Genomic DNA, 24,326 nt, shown 5'->3' with positions numbered 1-24,326 from the left:
CAAGGGTGACTACAGATGTATTTCCCACATTACCAGTCAAAATAAATAATGTGTGACATAAAGCCAATCTAAGCAGGGCCGGTCGGTGATAAGATGATTGGATGCAGAGAGGAGCTGCAGCTCTGAGCCACAGCACAAACTGGGGAATTATAGGTGAAAACGATACACATACTGTATATATATGTATATATATATATATATATATATATATATATATATATATATATATATATATATATATATATATATATATATATATATATACTGTTTTCATTCTTCATAATCCCAGACCGAATAGCGTGTGCTGCTGCTCCATCCACTTGTGCTGGAATAAATGCAGGTCGGGATGGGATATGCAGATGATATTTGTGACTAAGCATACATATTGGGAGTTAGCCTAACCTATGTAGAGCTGTTTCCAGCAATAATCAGCTGTGGCCATGCTCTCTCTGTACATTACAGCCTGATATTCTACAATTATAGCACTGTGTAGAGAAACACCAGGGGAGGTGTGTGGACTCCTAAATACAGCTAATAGCCACACAATGGAACAGAAAGGGAATATGCAATGCGGATAAATATGGTACAGATTGTACATTTTCCAAGGCACGAAAACCCTGTCCCCGTGTCGTAACAATGATTAGAGGAAGCCATTAAACTGAAGCGAACGAGTTTACTAATGATGATAAGGAAAAAACAAGTGAAAACAAATGAGAGTCCTGCTGCTCACTTTGACACTATATCGTTTTAACTGCCTGTAATATCATTACTGTGGAGCTGAAAGGGTTACTGGCCAGGTCTTATTGTGCTGCTCAGAGGAGATAGGGGGCCAGGAATGTTCTGCTAATCCACATTTTACAAGTCAAAAGGACAGTAGGAGGGGGATCACTGCAGGACACCTTCTCTATCCCAAACAGAAAGGTAAATAAACTTCGTATTAGCTAAACAATTAATAGACTCTTCTCATGTATAACTCAATTAGAAAGCTGTTTCTCCACCCAGCCGGCCCTCCCAGCACCACCTTTCCAATATTTAATTACTTTAAGTTAACACATTATGGGTTGTTTACAGAAACGAGCCGGGATGGGAAAAACCTCCACAAAATCCAGGGGAATGAAGTATGGGAAAGAGATTGGAAATGCACCCAATTTATTGGTGGGGATTTACTAAAAATGTGCCGCGAAAATCAGCAAAGCGAAGATGTAATGTGTTCACTTCAAATATTCCATCAATTGTAAAGGGGAGAAAACAATTTTTATTTTTCAAATCTCCTGCATCCGAGCAACTCCTGGATCTGATTGGATGTCTGGCATGAATACAGGTTCACCTCACTGCTGTTCATTACCAAAAACACCCATATTTAACCCTCTGCTGATATTTCAAATTAAAAAAAAGGAAAAAAATTATATATATATATATATATATATATATATATATATATATATATATATATATATATATATATATATATATATATATATATATATATATATATATATATATACTATACTATACACACACTCTAACGTGTAGATGAGTAATGGTGTAGGCGGAGACGTGTAATGATGTATAAGGAGGAGATTCCAATACTTATTAGCAATTCAGAGATTTTACAAATTGCTGTGTCTGTCTGGGGTGCACACTGTATTCATCGCTACTTCTCCTTTAGTAAATACCGTCATGTCACTAAAATCAATAAAATATGTTTAAGAATAAATATCTTCATATTAAAAAAAATCAGCCATGTGCAGGGACTTTGCGGCTTCTCTGCTCCTGGCTGAATGTTGGGGTAGCATACAAGAGACTGGTGTAATCCTGAATGGCTGGCAATGTCTATATTGTGCATAACAAAGGTGAGAGTTTGGAGAGAGAGAGAGAGAGGCGAGTCCCTGCAATAGATATGCATAGTGATTCCTTCTGCAGAGCTATTGTCACCGGTGCATCGCTCAGGGCTACCACATTCTGGGCTGTACTAAAAGTTTCTTCCCACATGCAGTCCTGATTTCTGGGTACATAACGTCCTGCGCGCACGCAAAGCCATGGCTTTTGTCTATGTAATGTGAGCCCTGATCTCCATGTGCTCGTATTGCTGTGCTAGCCCTGCCCGACCAATTCCTGCCTGATCACCTCTTGCATGCTAGCCCTGCCTAGCCACCTCCTGCCTGACCACCTCCTGCATGCTAGCCCTACCCGGCCACCTCCTGCCTGATCACCTCTTACATGCTAGCCCTGCCTAGCCACCTCCTGCCTGACCACCTGCATGCTAGCCTTACCCATCCACCTACTGTCTGAATACCTGCTGCATTGCTGGGCTAGCCCTGCCTGGCCACCCCCTGCATGACTGTGCTAACCCTGCCACCTCTTGCATGGCTGTGCTAGCCCTGCCACCTCCTGCCTGACCACCTCCTGCATGGCTGTGCTAACCCTGCCCGGCTAATTCCTGCGTACCTGACCACCTCCAGCATTGCTGTGCTAGTTCTGCCAATTCTTGATCACCTCCTGCATGGCTGTGCTAACCCTGCCACCTCCTGCCTGACCACCTACTGCATGGCTGTGCTAGTCCTGCCATCTACTGCTTGATCACCTCCTGCATGGCTGTACTAACCCTGCCACCTCCTGCCTGACCACCTCCTGCATGGCTGTGCTAGTCCTGCCACCTTCCTGCCTTACCACATCCTGCATGGCTGTGCTAGCCCTGCCACCTCCTGCCTGACCACCTCCTGCATTGCTGTGCTAGTCCTGCCATCTCCTGCTTGATCACCTCTTGCATGCCTGTGCTAACCCTGCCACCTCCTGCCTGACCACCTCCTGCATGGCTGTGCTAGTCCTGCCCGGCTTCCTCCTGCATGGCTGTGCTAGCCCTGCCATCTCCTGCTTGATCACCTCCTGCATGGCTGTGCTAACCCTGCCACCTCCTGCCTGACCACCTACTGCATGGCTGTGCTAGTCCTGCCATCTACTGCTTGATCACCTCCTGCATGGCTGTGCTAACCCTGCCACCTCCTGCCTGACCACCTCCTGCATGGCTGTGCTAGTCCTGCCCGGCTTCCTCCTGCATGGCTGTGCTAGCCCTGACATCTCCTGCTTGATCACCTCCTGCATGGCTGTGCTAGCCCTGACATCTCCTGCTTGATCACCTCTTACATGGCTGTGCTAGCCCTGACATCTCCTGCTTGATCACCTCTTGCATGGCTGTGCTAGCCCTGACATCTCCTGCTTGATCACCTCCATGCATGGCCATGAAAAGCAGCATTACTAGCAGTGCAGAGAGGCCAGGGCGCAGATCCCTGCCTGATGGCCAGCCTGCACTCCCAGCAGTGGTACAGCTCTCCCACCCTCCTCAGTGCCAGGGACCATTTCCTAGCCAGTGTAGCCGGGATATAAATTAACAGGTATCCATGGCTACTGGCCTGTGATTGGCTGCCGAGGTGTCGACGTATACGGGGACGTCACCAAATCTGAATAAGGATGCGCGAATTGCCAGGCTGGGCACACAAAGCTGATTATGGGGCATAGAGGTGGAGTTGGAGAAAGTGTCATTTAGGATATCTGTGTGCATCCAGCGAGGAAGTTTCCTCTCCTCATCCCTCCATCCCCTGGTGACTGTGTGACATCTGGAGGAGTTTCCCTGCCCCGGATGAGGAGACCCCCTGCGCTGGTGCTGCTGGTGGGCACACTGATCTGTGGGGAGTAGCACGCGCTTGGCAGATGAGCTGCCCTCCATTCAGGAGATCTCAGCAGTGACAGAGGAGGTGCTGCCCCTGGTGAGGCTGCTGCTGCTGCTAGTGGTGACTGGGGTATATGAGGATTGCTGTGGAGTGACTCTAAGCTGCTCTGGGTGCATCATGATGGTCCATTGCGCTGGCTGTGAAAGGCCCATCCTGGACCGCTTCCTCCTCAATGTGCTGGACCGGGCCTGGCATGTCAAGTGTGTCCAGTGCTGTGACTGCAAATGTAATCTCACAGAGAAGTGCTTCTCCAGGGAAGGAAAACTCTACTGCAAGACTGATTTCTTCAGGTACGACCTTCATTCCTACCGCTGCTTGTGCGCTAGCATTGCTGTGTGCCCGCCAGGCAGGTCATCATGCCTGGCACTGGACCCCACACCATGGCACGACAGCCCTTCCTGTCTGGATCTACTGAGCATTTAAGAGGATCAATTACATGTCTTTACTGTATCATTGCTGCTGAAAAAATGCTTTATATGTGTACTGTATCGTTTCTGCTGGAAAGAAAATGTTGGCTGAAATTTACATTGAGGGCAACTTGGGTGACACTGCTGAGGATGAGCATAGGAAGAAAACTATTGACTATTGTGTGTACGGGATAGATAAAGAGGTGTATATATATATATATATATATATATATATATATATATATATATATATATATATATATATATATATATTCACTCACAGGGGTATCAGTGTAATGTAGATGCAGAGTACAGTTTGCACACAATGCTTTCTCCAGAATGCGCAGCTTTGCATGAGAAGTGGTCGCACTGTCGCACACAATGTCCTGGGCGCAGATATTGTGCTGTGATTGGAATGTACAGCAGTGTGTCCTTTCTCATGCAAGCTGCCCAGTAGCCGCCGGTGGCAGTGCTGGGACTGGGGGCTTCCCATAGTGGCAGAAATCCTGCTTTTCAGCCTTAAAAACCGTCCTATTGTCATGTTAAACTGGGAACTCTGCTTGCTTACCTGCTATGCAGTGTGATGTAAGTGCACTAAATCTGCTGCTTTCCAATAAGGATTTAATTTTACCTCTCTATTCTTCATCCACCTGCTTTGCGTCTCAGCGCTGTGTTGGCAGTTTAAATAGTGTCCGGTGAAGAAGGGGTTAATGCGATTTGATTTATTTTTTCCCCTCCCTTCCTTTACGTCAAATAAATTAGTGCTTAGTTTTAACTCGCTTTTTCCCCCCTGAAAATCTCCTCCCAACTAATGTGAAAACTATTTAGGAGCGTTTAATGATTTTTGATAAGGTGCAGGTGAGCTAATTATTTTTCTGGATAAGGCAACCATGACTTATGACCTGTATTACAGTCACTAAATCAAAGTCACAGCCTGCCTCAAGTGATGTGGACCCCGGGCTACTGGGCCGCCGAGCCAGAGTGCTGAGAGATAGCTGGCCAAAGATCCATATATAGGGAGGCAGATGTATGGAAATATGCCAATCAATGCAACAATAGACGAGGGATAATGACAACAACAATAGTAATAACGGGCAGAACCTCTGCAGCTCAACACATACGTGACATGCCTGACATGCGAAACTTGCAATAAATTCTTACGTTAGAAAATAAGATAAATCGAATTTTTGTTTGTGCAATAATATTTTGGCAAAAACATAATATATATATATATATATATATATATATATATATATATATATATATATATATATATATATATATATATATAGTTCCTGGTTTGCTGCAAATTTCGTTTTGTAATAGCAATAATGTAACGTAAATCTGCCTCTGCGTGTTTCAGTATATTTAGCATTGCAAATATGATAGAAATACATTTTGATTCAGAGAATATAGAAAGCATGTTAATAAAAAAAAATTCCTCTGCGGTGTAATCCGTCGTGTTATCTATGTACGTTACTAAAAAACGTTCTTTAAGTTATATTTCTTTTTTATCAACTTATCTTGCGCCAGCATTGAGAACTACAGGACACTATAGGAAAGCTATTAAATTAGACAACCAAAACATACAGAATGTAAATTAAATAGATTGCCGTGAAATAAGAAAAAAATATATTTGTGGGAGGAATGATGAAGACAGGTACTTCTCACACTAATGCCGTTAGGCGAATATATATATTACGCTAGAACATATTATATTTTTTAGAAGTATAATATTCTTCCATGAGTGAGACAGGCACTCATGGAAATAATATATATATATATATATATATATATATATATATATATATATATATATATATTTCCATGAGTGCCTGTTTCACAGATAATTTCCCGCGTTGAAGTGTAATCTGGCAACATTATTGTATATGTATTGGCAATATTGTATAGCTGTATCTGGTAGCAGGTAGCATGATCGTACATAGGGCTGCAGAGGTATCGCACAGTCTGGCCGGCCCAGTATTGGGAAGCCCTGATGGGCATTCTGCATTTCTTCCTTCTAGATCTTTTGTTTTGTGCTGTGAAAAAAAACAAAAACAAATGGTGATTATTTTTAGTTTATTGAACTGCACAGATCTGAGCTGTAGATGATAATTTTTCCGTATTTGATGAAGGAGAAGCATGCTGTCGGAGCTTCGCCTGGCCTCCCCATTGCTGATCCCCTTCTCTGTATGTCTCTGCAGGCGGTTTGGTACAAAGTGTGCGGGTTGCTCCCTAGGAATCTCCCCCAGTGACCTAGTGAGGAAAGCCAGGAACAAGGTGTTCCACCTGAACTGTTTTACCTGCATGGTCTGCAACAAGCAGCTCTCCACCGGGGAAGAACTCTACATCATAGACGAGAACAAGTTTGTCTGCAAAGAGGACTATGTGAGCCCCAGCAGCAACCTCAAAGAGGGCAGCCTCAACTCAGGTGAGTGAGCCTAGCCAGCCTCCGCTCAATGCTACAGCCGGTCAAGTGCTACTTGTGTGACGGGGCATGTCGTCATTGTATTTTCCTTTTGTCACGCAGTAGATCAGGTGAATGTTAGCCTCCTGTGTAAATTGGATGATCACTCATTGCCTGGTATGTATCAAGTTGTTGTACATGTATGACTTAACTTTATCCAATCACCTCTGATGTTTGTGTGAACTAGACTGAATGTATGGTGTTAAGGGGGATTTATTGAATGGCATGCATGAGAAATGGAAGTTTTCTGGACCCCTCGCCTCTCCTATCCATCATCTCGTATAATTTCCCTCTCACCATCTCTGCATCCTCCCCACCGTCATCACTGTCTCTTCTCACCCCTGCTCAACGCTTCTACATGAGCTCTTAATAGAGGTCACGAATTGCTAATCTCAGCCAGAGCTGAGAGATACACAAACACAGTCCTCTCCTGCATGCCAGCCTGTGGGTGGGAGGGAGAGCTGCCACATAGACTGCACGCTGCTGCCACACAAGTGCCAGACACACCTGCTTTTGTTAACCAGCCAAGATCACACCAGCATCTGCTCACACCTCACTACTAGCCTTCACAAGGGCTCCCCTAATCCCTCCAGCGTGACATTCATAGCCTATGCACTATGCACCCCCGATGCCAGGCTGCACCTTCCACAGTGGCCTCACCAAATCAGTCACCCGAATGACTGGAATTGTTGGGGTGGGTAGCCACAGAGGAAACCCAACCTCCTGCTGCAGTTTATCATCTGTGTAGCAGGGAAATCACTCTAGCTTGTGCTCAATCGGCCAATCAGGTTAAAGTGGAATAAACTGCTTTCTTTTGTTTTGTATTTTTATAATTTGAATTTAAAAAATATGCAGTCAGTGTTTGGCCAATGTAAAATCTTTCCTCTCTCTGATTTATATTCTAAAATTAATCATAGAGTCCTGTCAGGTGATATATGCAGAATGTTTGTGTACTGAGAGTTCTGTAGCCAGTACAAAATATACCTGGCCTCCCTTATTGGGGGGGGGGGGCAGCCTAGGCTAAACAACATCATCTAAACACGCTTAAACCAGAAACATTATCATAAAAGTATGTATCTTACATATTTTACTATAGATAGATAGATAGATGGATAGATAGATAGATAGATAATACATTTTTTGTTGGTTTTTACTTTTTTTTACTTATTTTAATTTTTTTTAGCCCAAGTCCTTAAGTGCCCCCAAGCAGGGGCGTAGCAATAGGGGGTGCAGCGGTAGCGACCGCATCGGGGCCCTTGGGGCAGAGGGGCCCCGAAGGGCCCTCCTTCAACTACAGTATTAGCTCTCTATTGGTCCTGTGCTCATAATAATCACTTCTATAGATACTTTGAATAGTGGTAATCATTAACAAACTGCTCCCCATCCCCTTCTTGCACCTCTGACACTGTAGTTACCATTGGCAGGTTTTGGTGCGCCGTATCAATTGTTATGTATAGAGTGCTTGAGGGGCCCCATTGTAAGACTTGCATCGGGGCCAAAAGCTCCTTAGCTACGCCACTGCCCCCAAGATATTATATTCTCTTCTCCATGGTGGGAGCAGCTGGAGTATTTATCGATCCGTTCTAGATACATAATAAAATGAAAATAAATGCATGGTGCCCCTGGTTAGATTTTTAAATAAAAAATAGTGTTTATCCGTCTAATGGGCAGATCCTTCCTCTGTTCTGAAGTCTTAGTTACTGACCCAGGAGAGATCTGCGGATCTGCTGCTGTCATTCTGTGTCTGCTGGCTGCAGGCTAGCTGCAGGTATGTGGCTGAGAATTACTGCAGACACAGCTCATCACAACAGATAGGTCACACATTTTAATAAAAGGAAATAAAGATGGCAGCCCCCATACTCCTTCAAGCTTATTTCAGAGAAAACCTGAAGCTATGAAGTGTTGGCGCAGAGTTTTAAAGAATATTTTAAAGAACATTTTAAGCAAAAACACACTGTTGGCCAATAGTAGATCCATAGTAGATGTGGCCATATTAGATAAATAATGAGCCCCTTGTTTCACTAAAAATAATTACATTTAAATATGCAGGAAGTGACAGAAAATTAAAGTCTAATCCTGATTGGTGGTTATGAGGAAATACAAGTAATAGATCTTATTTTACAGAATAAATAAAACTCATTTTTAATGAATAAAACTTGTACATGCTATAATAATCCGCTGAACCTGTTTTAATGAAAACATCCAGCTAAAAATACATTTTGATGTTTTCATTTTAATACTGGTTTGGTGAGGAGAAAATAAAATATTATCATTTGAGATTGTGTTCAACATGACAAACTGTGTAAGTGCCATAATATTCCAATAAAACAGCATGATTCATGTGACTTAATGCCTGACAGTGTGATTGGATGTTGTGGATTACTGTAATGCACGTGACTAGTACTCTTTTGCTTTGCTTCTGAACAATATAGAAATTCATTTACTTTCACCTTACAGATGCATTGTAGTGACTTATAGTAGAATGCAGTAAATGATCTCAGTTTTATGGTAATTTTTCTGGTTTTGGTATCAGAAATACTTCCTATACCTATGTATTGCTGTATATTGGTGTGTGACCCCGCCCTTCCAATGATGTTTAGCCTAAGCTGATTAGCTATGCGCCCCTCCTTTCCATAGTATTCTGGGAGATCAGGTATACTTTGTATCGGCCTCAGAATTATTCAAAATAAACATCCTGCAGAGATGCACTAAAATGTCTCCACCTGTGATGATAAATTACAGATTGTAAATTAGAGTGAGGAAAGATTTAACAATGGGAAAAAACTGACTGAATCATTTATAAATGAATATTGTAAGAAAAACAAAAAACAAACACAAAAGCAATTTTATTGATTATGCTGTTTTCACTACAGTTCCTCTTTAAAGTCTTAAAGGGAAACCTCACTCAAACATTACATTTTAGTTTACATTATCACATCACTAACAAGCTGGATCTCAAACAGGGCATTATACTGTTTTAAAAACCTCAGTAGTGATATATGTCCAGTGATTGTAAATGCATAATTACCATGGCACCTCACCTGTAGGTCAGATACCCCTGGCATGGTGCTTCACAGCTAAAGCACCTCTATTGCCAATGGGTAAGATATACACCTTCACCATGTATGATGATGTTTATGTTGTATTTGCTGTGTGCCTGTGTTTTTGTCATCTTGCCCTGATATCATCATTTGCTTTATCATGCATTTGCATGCTTTTAATCTCCACTGACAAGCTGTCCTTCCCATCTATTTCCTGATTTATTTTAAAACATCCTACTGTATTTAGGGTCCTACAATAATTCGCAGCAACCAATTTGTTGTCCTTCAGTTTAATGTAACTCAGCCAATCAAAGATGATTTCTGATTACTTAGTGCTCAATAACAGCCAATGTCTTTAGTTATTGCTATGTAGTTCCTTATTACAGTAAAATCTCGCTATAGTAAACTCTGATATAGTAAATCTCTGGATATAGTAAACTCAGTTCTCAGGTCCCAGTAAATGCATCTGTATAAATATACAGAGTATGACCAACTATAAACTATTTTTCCTGGTACCTTGGAGTTTACTATGAAAGGATTCCTCTTTACCAGTACTGTAACAGTAAATGTTCCCAACAGACAACCATCACATGTAAAAAAGAGCTTTGCTTTTCAAAAGAAAACATGCTAAATGAAAAGTATCTTTAAATATTTTGAATCCTGTAAATTCTGAGAGAAATATGAAAGCTGGCATGTTTATTTCCGTTTTAGGAAGTAGAATTTCCTTGCTTCTATGGTGATCTGTTAGATTACCAGTGAATTAGTAGTGCCTGTGTTACACACCTCCTGGAACAAGCATGCAGACAGAGCAGAATGGAACCAGAAGGTCTGGCCAGCATACTGGTTGTGAGCCATTGACAGAAAATGTTGAAGGGAAGCTGATTGAGTGTAGTTTACAATGCGCATTCAGATAGTGGTTATGTTACTGATACTGGGAGGTATAATGTTTATACAAGCACATGCATACTTACCTCCAATAAATTCTGTTTTCTTCTTGGCTCCTCCCTTGTCACCAATTTGCTGTGGAAGTAGTACTTGGCCCCGACTATATATGTGCCCCTAGCTGTCCTTCTCCATTACATGACCACTTTGTGCCAGAAGAGTGGGGGGTTCTTGGCCATCTCTGTATGCTCCTCCTTACACAATGACATCATCACTCAGCATAAGCAGGCCCACAGGGAAAAGACATGGGGGGCTGAGAGCAAGACCCTGGTCATGGTAAAAGGGCAGAAAGGAGGGGTTGCAGGATGGTAAAGTTACTCAGATTCTTTAATGCTCAGTTCCATTTTCACAGCAGGGACAATTCAGTACTCCAGGTATGGGGTCAGCTCAAGACAGGCAAGTGTAATGCATACAAAGGAATTAGAACTTGCTTATTCTACTAAGTTCATGTTTCTTTTGAGATCACTATACAGACAGAAGTATTAACCATATATTCTATTGTCTGTACACAGCAACACACCATGTTGGTATTTTAGGAATGGCCTGCAATAATACAACATATTTCAGTTATAATGATGTAAGTTGTATTTGATCAAGCTTTTCATGGGGAAGTCATCTGCCAAGAATATGGAAGGGGGGGGGGGGGGGGGGATGCTAAATGCTTATATCTTTATTATACCTTGTGCTGGTTAGTAAAATTTACCATCAAATTTTATGTCATTGATAGATGTCACTGAGCACAGAAAATGGGGCAAAATCTTCCCAGTTAGGATGTATTAAAACAATGTTTTGAAGCACACCTGAATTGGACCAAAAAAGTGGATTTTTACTTAAAGTGTACCTGAAGCGACATGTGACATGATGAGATGAACATGTGTATGTATAGTACTAAACCTATTAATAACCAGGCTGCTTTTTATTTTGCTGCCTAGAAGAGTTAATTTTTAAGGATGGAATTGACAGCTTGTCTTGTCAGTACCTTGTCAGGAATATTGTAAACATCACTGATAAGCAAATTACAGCCATCAAAGTTTTCCTGGCAGAATACATTTTCTACATATTTCTGAGAGCAGAGGGAGAGAGAAAGGGTCAATATAGTTCATGTATTTTCATTTAGGGACACTTAATAGGCTGCAACTGAGCAGAGACAACAACACATTTAATCTACTTTCTAAATGTTTAAATATAAAATAAAATCCTAGGATGACTAAAACAGTCATTTTTAGGAGTAGGAGGATAAATATAATTGTTTATCTCATCAGTTTATTTTCACCTCGGGTTCACTATAACTGGGGCTTCTTCCAGCCCCTGTATTCTTTCAATTCTCTTGGTTTCTCTATTGTGCTGCTGCCCCCTCCGAATGATCTGCAACTAGAACTCCACTTGCAGGCTAGTGCACATGCACGGTCCTGTTCACACGCCTTCTCTGCACTCCTGGCTCAAAGAAATTGTATGGTACATGTGTAGAATGCAAGGTGATGAGAGACCGATCAAGGAGGCATGCAGACAGGACTGCGAAACCGCAGTAGCAGCAACTGGAATTCTAGTCACAGATTTTTCAGAGGGAGCAGCAGCGCAATGGAAGGGACACCGACACCGAGTGACCTGAAAGACCTACAGGAGCTGGAAGAAGCCTTGGGTAAGTAAAAATCTAGTTCAGGTGTTCTTTAAGTGTGTAGACATGGGCTAGAATAGATGTCACAAAAATAGGATGTGGAAGGTCATCTTTCCATTGAAGCATAGAAAATAATAATAATAAAACAGGTTCAATTTTTTCAGCCCTATCTGAGCATGAAAAAATAAGATTAAAGTCTTACTTTAAGTTACTCCTATTGTCTTTACACAAATGAATAAATAAATAGGAGGGGGATGGGGGTTTGTTGTGAGAAGAAGCACACTATGACTTTTGATACAGGTTAAGAATTAAACATACCGTGCAATTCCAGCCCAAACCTTTTATTTTAGTTTTGGATAACATGGATGAATGGTTGGTCTTGATACTGGATGTAAGTCAGATCAGGGACCTTAGTCTCGGCATAGGCATATGAGGCTGGTCCTCTTTGTCACTTGAAGTCTCAATATCCTAAGGTTGGGAACGGAGATGCTGGACTAGGAGGGGCAAGGGATTCAGAAGCTGGTGGGTTGATTGAAGATTTCAAAGTTGTAAGCAACAGAGTTGAGTGATGACAGGCAGTACAGGCAGCAGTGGTAGCACAGAATTAGGAGGAAAGGAAATCTGATGAGCTGGAGTTTGTCAACAGAGATGGTAGTCTGATGGACAGAGGTTTGACTGTAAAGCTGATAATTAAATTGGGAAGAGGTTCAATAGCACAGCTACTAGTCAGAGAGGCAGATATTCAGCAACAGAGCTGGTAGTCAGAGATTCAGCAACAGCTGGTACTCAGAGATTCAGCAACAGCTGGTAGTCAGAGATTCAGCAACAGCTGGTAATCAGTGGGGTAGTGATTCAGCAACAGAGCTAGTAGTTAGCAGGATAGTGATTCAGCAACAGAGCTAGTAGTCAGAAAGTCAGCAACAGAGCTAGTAGTCAGCATTGCAGTGATTCAGCAACCGAGCTAGTAGTCAGAAATTTAGCAACAGAGCTACTAGTCAGTGGGGCAGTAATTCTGCAACAGAGCTAGTAGTCAGAAAATCAGCAATCTGCCAGCATCAGAGTTAGTAGTCACTGGGGCAGTGTAGTGATTCAGCAACAGCGCTAGTAGCCAGAAAGTCAGCAACAGAGCTAGTAGTCACTGGGGCAGTGATTCAGTAACAGAGCTAGTAGTCAAAAAGTCAGCAACAGAGCTAGCAGTCAGCAGAACATTGATTCAGCAACAGAGCTAGTGGTTAGAGAGGCACTGATTTAGCAACAGAGCTAGTAGTCACAAAGTCAGCAACAGAGCTAGTAATCAGAGAGTCAGTGGTTCAGAAACAGAACAGGTAGTTATAGGGACACAAGATTCAGCAATACAGCTGGTAGTGAGAGGAGCAGAGATTCAGCAACAGAGTTCATAGTCAGAGAGGCTTGTAGTCGAAACTGGTAGTGACACTGGTAGAAATTAAGCAATACAGCTGGTTGTGAGACTGGCAGAGATTCAGCAACATAGCTGATAGTGAGACTGGCAGAGGTTAAGCAACAGAGCTGGTAGTGAGACTGGCAGAGATTCAGCAACAGAGCTGGTAGTAAGACTGGCAGAGATTCAGCAACAGAGCTGGTGAGACTGGCTGAGATTCATCAACAGAGCTGGTGAGACTGGAAGAGATTCAGCAACAGAGCTAGTAGTGAAACTGGCAGAGATTCAGCAATCAGCAACAGAGCTAGTAGTGAGACTGGCAGAGATTCAGCAACATAGCTGGTAGTGAGACTGGCAGAGATTCAGCAATAGAGCAGGTAGTGAGGCTGGCAGAGATTCAGCAACATAGCTGGTAGTGAGACTGGCAGAGATTCAGCAACAGAGCAGATAGTGAGCCTGGCAGAGATTCAGCAACAGAGCTGGTAGTGAGACTGGCAGAGATTCAGCAACATAGCTGATAGTGAGGCTGGCAGAGAGTCAGCAACATAGCTGGTAGTGAGACTGGCAGAGATTTAGCAACAGAGCTGGTAGTGAGACTGGCAGAGATTCAGCAATAGAGCTGGTAGTGAGGCTGGCAGAGATTCAGCAAGCAGCAGAGCAGGTAGTGAGCCTGGCAGAGATTCAGCAACATAGCTGGTGAGCCTGGCAGAGATTCAGCAACAGAGCTGGTAGTGGGACTGGCAGAGATTCAGCAATAGAGCTGGTAGTGAGGCTGGCAGAGATTCAGAAACAGAGCTGGTAGTGAGACTGGTAGAGATTCAGCAACAGAGCAGGTAGTGAGACTGGAAGAGATTCAGCAATAAAGCTGGTAGTGAGGCTGGCAGAGATTCAGCAACAGAGCTGGTAGTGAGGCTGGCAGAGATTCAGCAACATAGCTGGTAGTGAGACTGGAAGAGATTCAGCAAAAGAGCTGGTAGTGAAACTGGCAGAGATTCAGCAATATAGCTGGTAGTGAGACTGGCAGAGATTCACCAACAGAGCTGGTAGTGAGATTGGAAGAGATTCAGCAATACAGCTGGTAGTCAGGCTGGCAGAGATTCAGCAACAGAGCTGGTAGTGAGGCTGGCAGAGATTCACCAACAGAGCTGGTAGTGAGGCTGGCAGATATTCAGCAACATAGCAGGTAGTGAGGCTGGCAGAGATTCAGCAACATAGCTGGTAGTGAAACTGGAAGAGATTCAGCAACAGAGCTGGTAGTGAGGCTGGCAGAGATTCAGTAACAGAGCAGGTAGTGAGGCTGGCAGAGATTCAGCAACATAGCTGGTAGTGAGACTGGAAGAGATTCAGCAACAGAGCTGGTAGTGAGGCTAGCAGAGATTCAGTAACAGAGCAGGTAGTGAGGCTGGCAGAGATTCAGCAACATAGCTGGTAGTGAGACTGGAAGAGATTCAGCAACAGAGCTGGTAGTGAGGCTGGCAGAGATTCAGTAACAGAGCAGGTAGTGAGGCTGGCAGAGATTCAGCAACATAGCTGGTAGTGAGACTGGAAGAGATTCAGCAACAGAGCTGGTAGTGAGGCTGGCAGAGATTCAGCAACATATCTGGTAGTGAGACTAGAAGAGATTCAGCAATAAAGCTGGTAGTGAGGCTGGAAGAGATTCAGCAACATAGCTGGTAGTGAGACTGGCAGAGATTTAGCATCAGAGCTGGTTGTAAGACTGGCAGAGATTCAGCAATAGAGCTGGTAGTGAGGCTGGCAGAGATTCAGCAGCAGAGCAGGTAGTGAGACTGGCAGAGATTCAGCAACATAGCTGGTGAGCCTGGCAGAGATTCAGCAAAAGAGCTGGTAGTGAGACTGGCAGAGATTCAGCAATAGAGCTGGTAGTGAGGCTGGCAGAGATTCAGAAACAGAGCTGGTAGTGAGACTGGCAGAGATTCAACAACAGAGCAGGTAGTGAGACTGGCAGAGATTCAGCAACATAGCTGGTAGTGAGACTGGAAGAGATTCAGCAAAAGAGCTGGTAGTGAGACTGGCAGAGATTCAGCAATATAGCTGGTAGTGAGACTGGCAGAGATTCACCAACAGAGCTGGTAGTGAGACTGGAAGAGATTCAGCAATAAAGCTGGTAGTGAGGCTGGCAGAGATTCAGTAACAGAGCAGGTAGTGAGACTGGCAGAGATTCAGCAACAGAGCTGGTAGTGAGACTGGAAGAGATTCAGCAATAAAGCTGGTAGTGAGGCTGGAAGAGATTCAGTAACAGAGCAGGTAGTGAGGCTGGCAGAGATTCAGCAACAGAGCTGGTAGTGAGACTGGAAGAGATTCAGCAATAAAGCTGGTAGTGATGCTGGAAGAGATTCAGCAACATATCTGGTAGTGAGACTGGAAGAAATTCAGCAACATAGCTGGTAGTGAGGCTGGCAGAGATTCAACCACAGAGCTGGTGTTGCACTTTAACAGGTAGTTACTATGCCGCCCGCTAGACACTACTCTGCCATATTTCTGTGCAGTACCAATATAAATTGCTTTGTTTTCAGTACTGACACTTTTCAGTCATCATCATTGAGTTTTCGGAAATATTTTCAAGGGAATGAGTAGTGATTTTTCTGTTTTATTTATTTTTCTTACTACTAAAATAGATTACAACATTATGAAGCCAGCAAGATATTAGCTATCACAAATGAAAATGTGACACTCAGCATGCTGGTTTGACAGACAAGGCTTGTAGTAGGCTCCTTGCTGTGCTGTGTGAGATATGATTGCTCAATGTAGAAGAATAGGGCCCAGTTATTAGGCACCAAGGCTGGAGACTTTTCTGGGGAACGTTATCTTATTTAATTAATTAATTTATTTTTTACTGCAACAGTAAAGTGGCACTCTCTTTTACTCGAAACCAGTAGAGGAAGCACCGAAAATAGAAAAGAATGTTTGTAATATTTGTAATGTTTCGAAGAAAATATAAATATACTGTATATTTAATTATTTGTGTGTGTGTTTTGAATGTAAGAAATAACTAAAACAAATATGCTAAAACACATTACCTGAAAGAAGCTATATCACTATAACTGACACGAATCAAGAGTTGTTTTACAAAAACTCATAGCACTTGTTTGTATGAACGGCTGACAGTAAGTGGCTGCAGTGTAACCACCTACTGTATGCAGGCAGCTGGAGGCATGTGAGGATGGTGGTTGAGTGGCATGTGAAAAGCACCATACTTAATATGGCAACATCTGAGAGGGTGGCAACTGCCTGCTAGATGTCACATGCCATGGTTTTAAATGACATGGCAAGTGTACAGTTGTTTGCAGCCTATCAGCTGCTAACGCCAATTATGCATATGAACACCCCTACTCAACCACCTTCAATCACCTTATATATCCACCAAGGGGCAGTTGTTACTTAACTCCTGAACTGCTTGGGTAAGAATGCAGGGAATAGTCCTTAGGAAAATACAGTCTATGGTTTTCAAACAGAATGACTCTGTCAGACTGCTGTAAATGATCAGCAAGGGACATTAGAGCAGCAGTAATTTATAGCTGTGAAGCATATCCTTCCTGTTATGCAATCGGCATATATGATCACCCTCATTTGCATGTATTATCATTACAAATAATGACTAGAAATAAGGGTTTTCAGCAAGTTAACAGGCATTCATAAGATTACTGAAAAGTGTTAGCAATTATTTGGTTTAGTTTTGTGAATTATTCCTAAGGGCTTAGCTGCCACCTACCAAAGCACATACCTGTCACAAATGATACCTTCTGATTGTTACATTTTTGTGCAGTTCTGCCCAAACAAGCTATCCTAATTATATCTAGTTGAATGATTGGGCAGAGATTGTACAGATTATGTAGCATGTGCCTCTACTGTATTGCAATTTAAGGGTACTTTCACACTGGCAAATTGTGGTGTGTTGTAAAGGACACTGTTTAGCGCACTGTAACGTGGTATTTGAAGAGTTCACATCATCAAGTGCAATGTGATGCAACAGATTCCACTGATACAATGCAGAACATGCAGCGTGTTGCTAGAAATCGTGCACATTGTGTTATGTACAACGCAACGCAATACAACGTAATGCAACCCCTCATTGTGAAATCCTAGCTTTACTCAATCTGTTTTTAGAATACAAAGTTCATATCTTGCCCTAGTTTTGTCTTTAAATTTAATCTAAGATGTCAATGCACGAATTGAAATAGGTTATGCTGTTTTCTTGGGCAGGCATTTGGAGCATACATTTAAAATGATCGCGGCCAAATTTCGTCGCAGAGTGAAACTGAAAGATGGCTCGCCTGGCTGCAGGCAAACTCTTGGGTTGTGTCAATGCTTTCACCCCTCTAAGTTGTCGCAACTAAGGGGAAATTTGGGCTGTTGCCGGCGGCTAACCTAATCACTGAGCACTACTATAGCTGTAATTCTCATTACAGCCTATGAAAGAATTTATACCTGGGGCTTCTTTTAGCCCCATTTACTGTACTCGGTGGGCTCCCTCACCATCTTTCCGGGTGGCTCCAATCATCTTCAATATTCCCCATTAGGAAGGCTTCCGTCATGTAAGTCAGGCTGCACTGCACATGCATGGCCTGGCCACGCGTGTCCCTGTCTCACTCCCGTTGCCAGGAACATTCTGTGCCTGCGCAGTACTACCAGAAAGAGGCAGCATCAAACGAGCAGAGGGAAATGTGGATGAGATGGGCAATAGAGTTCAGTAGGGACTGGAGAGGTGCCAGTCTGTTTTTTTGGTAGGCCACAGAGTAGCATGTTACAGTAGTCAAGATGGGATATGATTGGTGCCTCTCTCGCCTCTGCTTCTGCCTGGCCCTGATGCTAGTGCCTACTGAGTGCACCCCTAGTGGCTGCCTCTCAAGCATTTTGAGAAGAGCACTATACAAATGTTTGTGTGTGTGTGTATGAGGAAGGGCTGATTTCTGAAGATACTTTTGAGATGGGAGCAGCAGGAGGATGTTAATGTGTCAATATGAGGTTTAAATAAAAGATCAGGGTCCAGAGTTACCCCCGGATAGCAAGCTTTAAGAGTTGAGGTTTTTGAGGTGTTTTCTACATACAGTGCAAAAGTTTGGGCAGCCTTGTTAATCGTCAAGCTTTTCCTGTATAAATCGTTGGTTGTTACAATAAAAAATGTCAGTTAAATATATCATATAGTAGACACACACATTGAGATTTAAGAAGTGAAATGAAGTTTATTGGATTTACAGAAAGTGCCCAATAATTGTTTAAACAAAATTAGGCTGCTGCATAAATTTGGGCACCACAAAAAAGAAATTAAATCAATATTTAGTAGATCCTCCTTTTGCAGAAAATACAGCCTCTAAATGCTTCCTGTAGGTTTCAATGAGAGTCTGGATTCTGGTTGAAGGTATTTTGGACCATAACTCTTTAAAAAATATCTCTAGTTCATTCAAGTTTGATGGCTTTTGAGCATGGACAGCTCTCTTTAACTCACACCACAGATTTTGAATTATATTCAGGTCTGGGGACTGAGATGGCCATTCCAGAATGTTGTACTTGTTCCTCTGCATGAATGCCTTAGTGGATTTTGAGCAGTGTTTAGGGTCGTTGTCTTGTTGAAAGTTCTAGCCCCCGCACAGCTTCAGCTTTGTCACTGATTCCTGGACATCGATCTCCAGAATCTGCTGATACTGAGTCGAATCCATGCGTCCTTCAACTTTGACAATATTCCCAGTCCCTGCACTGGCCACACAGCCCCTAAGCATGATGGAACTACCATCACATTTTACTGTAAGTACCATGTGTTTTTCTTGGAATGCTGTGTTTTTTCCTCCATGCATAACACCCCTTGTTATGCCCAAATAACTCAATTTTAGTTTCCAAAATGAAGCTGGCTTGTCCAAATGTGCTTTAGCATGCCTCAATCAGCTCTGTTTGTGCTGTGGGTGGAGAAAAGGCTTCCTCTGCATCACTCTCACATACAGCATCTCCTTGTGTAAAGTGCATCGAATGGTTGAACAATGCATAATGACTCCATCTGCAGCAAGCTGATGTTGTAGATCTTTGGTGCTGGTCTGTGGGTTGACTCTGACTGTTTTTACCATTCGTTGCTTCTGTCTATCCTAAATTTTTCTTGGTCTGCCACTTCAAGCCTTAACTTGAACTGAGCCTGTTGTCTTCTATTTCCTCAATATGTTCCTAATTGTGGAAACAAACAGCTGAAATCTCTAGGACAGCATTCTTTATCCTTCCCCAAACCATGATGGTGAACAATCTTTGTCTTGAGGTCATTTGAGAGTTGTTTTGAGACCCCCATGTTGCTACTCTTCAGAGAAATTTAAATGAGGAGGGAAACTTACAATTGACCCCCTTAACCCTCCTGGCGGTTTAATTTCGCGGGATTTCCTGGAGGGCTTCCCCCATCACCATGGCGACGGGGCGGGATGACGTCAGCGACGTCAGCGACGTCGTGACGTCATTGGGAGTCCCGATCCACCCCTCGGCGCTGCCTGCCACTTATTGGCCAGGCAACGCACGGGGTCTGGGGGGGGGGGGCGCGCGGCGGAAAGCGGTGATCGATCGGTGTGCTGACGCAGCTAGCAAAGTGCTAGCTGCGTCCAGCAAAAAAAAAAATTAAGTAAATCGGCCCAGCAGGGCCTGAGAAAATCTCCTGCGCGGCTTACCCCGAACTACGTTCGGGGTTACCGCCAGGAAGGTTAAATACTCTTTCTCATAATTGGATTCACCTGTGAATGTAGGTCAGGGGTCACTGAGATTACCAGGCCAATTTGAGTTGAAATAATTAGTTCTAAAGGTTTTGGAATCAATAAAATGACAACAGTGCCCAAATGCACCTGCCTAATTGTATTTAAACAATTATTGTGCACTTTTTGTAAATCCAATAAACTTCATTTCACTTTTCAAATATCACTGTGTGTGTCTCCTATATGATATATTTAACTGGTATTTTTTATCATAACAACCAACGATTTATACAGGAAAATCATGACGATTAACAAGGTTGCCCAAACTTTCGCATACCACTGTAAATGGTAATGATAATTTCTTTCAAACCATACATGCTCCTTCATTCCATTGTTGCCAGCATATTAGTCTTCCGCTGCACTGCCCTGCTATTCAATGGGGGGTGTGGGGGAGGGGTGGCTTTCTTAGCCCACCTCCCTTCCATCAGGGGGGTGAGGTCACATGGGCTATAGTTATGCCCCTGCCCTCCTGCTAGTTCCATAAGATATGGGTGAGTTATTTGAAATGTAGCTAAATACCTTAATTTAGAATAAATTAGAAGTAATAATGGCACATGACTGTTGCCGCTTCAGAGGAGCTGTAGTTCCAAGTGTGGCTGAGGCACATTGTCTTCTGGGAGGGGAGATGTGACCAAGCTGTAGCTCCCCATTCCCCCAGTGCAGACAATGCAGGGGAAGTGACCAGCATGCCCGGCCACTCCTCTACTGTATGAGACTATGAGGAGGGGAGGGGTGGTCTGCCATAAGAGGATGGTATTAGTTTAATGAAAGGTAAAGCTAAACAGGAGCTTCCAAATATTTCTGGTGTTTTGGTAGCAACAGTGAGGAGCATAGTGAGGGTTGCTAGAAGGTTAGTAAATTTGTGGCAGTGTTTTTGCAGTTAGATGCACAAACTTTCCTTTTAATAAATCTTTTAGGCAGAAAAAAAAATTCCCACTGTAGGGACATACAGGGAATTGCAATCCTGCAACCTTTCCGTTTAACAACTCTTGCGATACTTTGAAAATGAGTAATAAATCCAGTCCAGGTTCTCAGGATTGTTTATATTCTCCAGTGATGTCTGGTCTCATAGAACTGTAATAAATTACCTGACCTTCCGTTCTCGCTTATTCCAACCAACTTCTTCTCATCCATTATCTTTTCCAGTAGTCCAGAGACTATTTTGTCTATTTTGCAATGAGAAGAAAGATGTAGGGAGGGTATTAGACATCCCAGGCTAAATTCTACAATAGTAAAGCAATGTCCCAATGTATGATGGTGATTGAGATAACACAATTTACCTTCACCACTGCTGGTGTGGAAGTGTATGCAGAGGTGTGCGTGGCACTGGCAGCTGATTGAGGTGACATGCCACTTGCCGCCTTGGGCAGCCAAATGACTATGCACAACCCTGTCTTATTATTGTTGTGTTACAGCGAATGTTACCTCTTTCTCTTAGATTGTATGTCTTTTGTCTGCAGCAGGCTTGCGTTCTTTAACTTAAGCAATATAGTTTTTTTAATGATGGCAATGCACAGAAAGAGCACAGAAATGCACAGTGCTGTGGCAGAATGGTAGAACAAAGCGTTGCCTGATAGTTAAAGCTGATTCCCCGTCTACCCCTTTGTGTCATTTATCTGTCATGGAAACTTAGAAACACATAATACATTTAATATCCCTTTGCATTTTGTTATAGTGTGCTCTCTAAGTATTTCACATTAATGAATGATTAGCAGATTTGCACCCATTGAACACAGCAGAGATCAGGGTAGGCATGTTTGGGGAGGTGTATAGAAGACATAAATGTAGGTTGGCTATGCAAAGAAGGTTGATTTTTGTGCAGGCAGAGAAGTGTCAGGTGATGGCGCAGAGATGGTCTAAATGTAGGTAGTAGTAGAAAGGGGTTATTACAGAGTGGGCATGGATAGTAAAGTACTGAATTAGCGGACAGAGGTGGGTTCACATTGTAGATGATTGTGTAGGCAGAGAATTGTTTTGAGAGTAACCAAGGATTGAACTTAATCTCAATCAGCAGCAGATACCCCCTTTCCTATGAGGAATTTTCACCTTTTCTTGAATATATCATCAGGTGGGTCTGTATGGCTGATATTGTGGTGAAACCCCTCCCACAGTGTGATGTCAGGACCTAGGTTCTGACAGTTTCCTGTCCGTGAACCTTGTTGCATTGAGCTGCTTCCAAATGCCAAGCAAGCAACTAGTATCTCCCTCTATACATATGTATGTCTATATAAAGAAAATACATTTTAGCCTAACGCATTGTTAGGGGGCGTGGTTATAGATAATGGCAGTTGATGCTGTCTGGTTTTTTTTCATGTCTGCCAGTAGTAAAGATGATGACTTGCAGGCTGATTGTGGATCAAACATGAACAAATTACACGGCGAATATCTATCATTTCTTGATCTCTTTTCTATCTTTTAACTTCTCACTTTGCAATGTATTGATTTTTTATTCCCTTTTTCGCTACAATTACTCTCTAGGAGTTGCACAGCAGATGTTTGTGGTGGAGTTTTAAGTGTTTCCCTTTTCTTCTTCTCATGCTCTCTCTTGTTCTCTCTTCTGCATACTGTCTATATTGTCATTTTCTCTTTCTCCATCACTTTCCTCTCTGTTTCTACTCCTCTGTCCTCTCCCTCCCTACCATTGTACCAGGGGCCCAACTACACATCATGAACTCTGTATTTACATTTCGATGGGCGCACCCCACACGTATCCACGCTCCCCCACCCATGATGATCCCCACAGCCAAAGGGGCCCACCTGCCAGGGGACCTATAGCATATTTGGCTACCATGACACCCTCACCCCACCTCCATCACATTGCACCCATCAACACTCCCTCCACCCATAATACCTGAGGCCAGAAAAACTCCTATTCTGAAGATAGTGGTGAGTTGTGTATGAGGGGAGGGGGTACCTTTACAAACAATTTTTTGGGTGAGAGGTGCTTGGCTTGAACCATCAGTGGAGGGATTGAGTGGAACAATCTGAGGAATGAGAAGATAATTGTATGAATTAAACTGGAGAGTTCAGTTCAGAGCTGGTGCACTGGAAGTCACAGCACAGAGCAGGGTGCCGCAGTAGCCTATTCAGGAAATGATGAGGGCATGCACTAGCATTTACTCACATCCTGAGCTTCGATGTATAAAGCAGGCTAACATGCTTATATTAAGTTTCAATAATTACATGTATATTCAGTATTAACATTTCACACATGCAACTAATCCGACCATCAGACAAGAATACCCTCTTTTCATTTCCTATTCATACAATGCCTAACAGTATTATTATGACAGATTGCCTCTGCAAATAACACACCACATTACTTTCCAATCTTAAATTATAAGTGCAGAAGAAAACATGATTTAAAGTCAACCCACATATAGAACATTTATTTCTTTATTGTTGTGACTACATGTAATGATCGCTGCTGCAGCAGCTATTGCTGGAAGTAGTGCTGCAGCTCAGGCAGTTCTGATGTCTTTCCATGCAAGTTGCATAGCTTTGTCTGTCTTTCCCTGCTGTCAGCTTGTGACTGATTATCATTCACCTGTGTGGGAATCTGCATGTCTGCTCCCATTGGATGACCTCAGTATAAAGATCTGCTTCCTGCAGGGTTTCCTTGGGTTTTCATAGCTTCAGCTTAAGCCTGTCTTGCTGTCGCTTTAGCCCCCGATCGTGTTTCTTGTTAAAGATACTTTGCTGGTCTTTGCATCATATATTGGTTCATTGCCAATATATATGCATACCAGCACGTTTATTATTTTCCTTGTATTTGTGTTACGTTAATATATCAGTGTTGCTGATATATACGTACACGAACTGTTTATTTCCTGTGTTCAGTTAGTCAGTTTTCCAGCACGTTTTGGTAGTTTGCGCGTACCGTGAACACCCGTGCTGAGCTAGTTATCCTGTTCCTGGTCCTGTTTGTGGATTGCGTTCATCTCTGCGAAGAGATAACGAATCCTTCTGAATCCTGTTCTGTTACTGTTTGTG

The 24,326-nt window shown here is 42.9% G+C and overlaps 1 protein-coding gene across 1 annotated transcript in view; it reads left to right on the top strand.

Moving 5' to 3' along the window:
- The first annotated feature begins 3,845 nt into the window (after positions 1 to 3,845).
- Positions 3,846 to 24,326, top strand: part of LHX5 (LIM homeobox 5) — a 77,622-nt gene continuing 57,141 nt past the window's right edge. Inside the window, exons 1-2 of the mRNA XM_068271490.1 lie at positions 3,846 to 4,018; positions 6,340 to 6,566. Coding sequence (XP_068127591.1) covers positions 3,846 to 4,018; positions 6,340 to 6,566 — 400 coding nt within the window. The remainder of the gene's footprint in view (positions 4,019 to 6,339; positions 6,567 to 24,326) is intronic.

The sequence above is a fragment of the Hyperolius riggenbachi genome, chromosome 1 (assembly GCF_040937935.1).
Source record: "Hyperolius riggenbachi isolate aHypRig1 chromosome 1, aHypRig1.pri, whole genome shotgun sequence".
Classification (NCBI taxonomy): domain Eukaryota; kingdom Metazoa; phylum Chordata; class Amphibia; order Anura; family Hyperoliidae; genus Hyperolius; species Hyperolius riggenbachi.
Note: the sequence above shows the minus strand (reverse complement) of the source record. Positions and strands in the feature narration are given on the sequence as shown.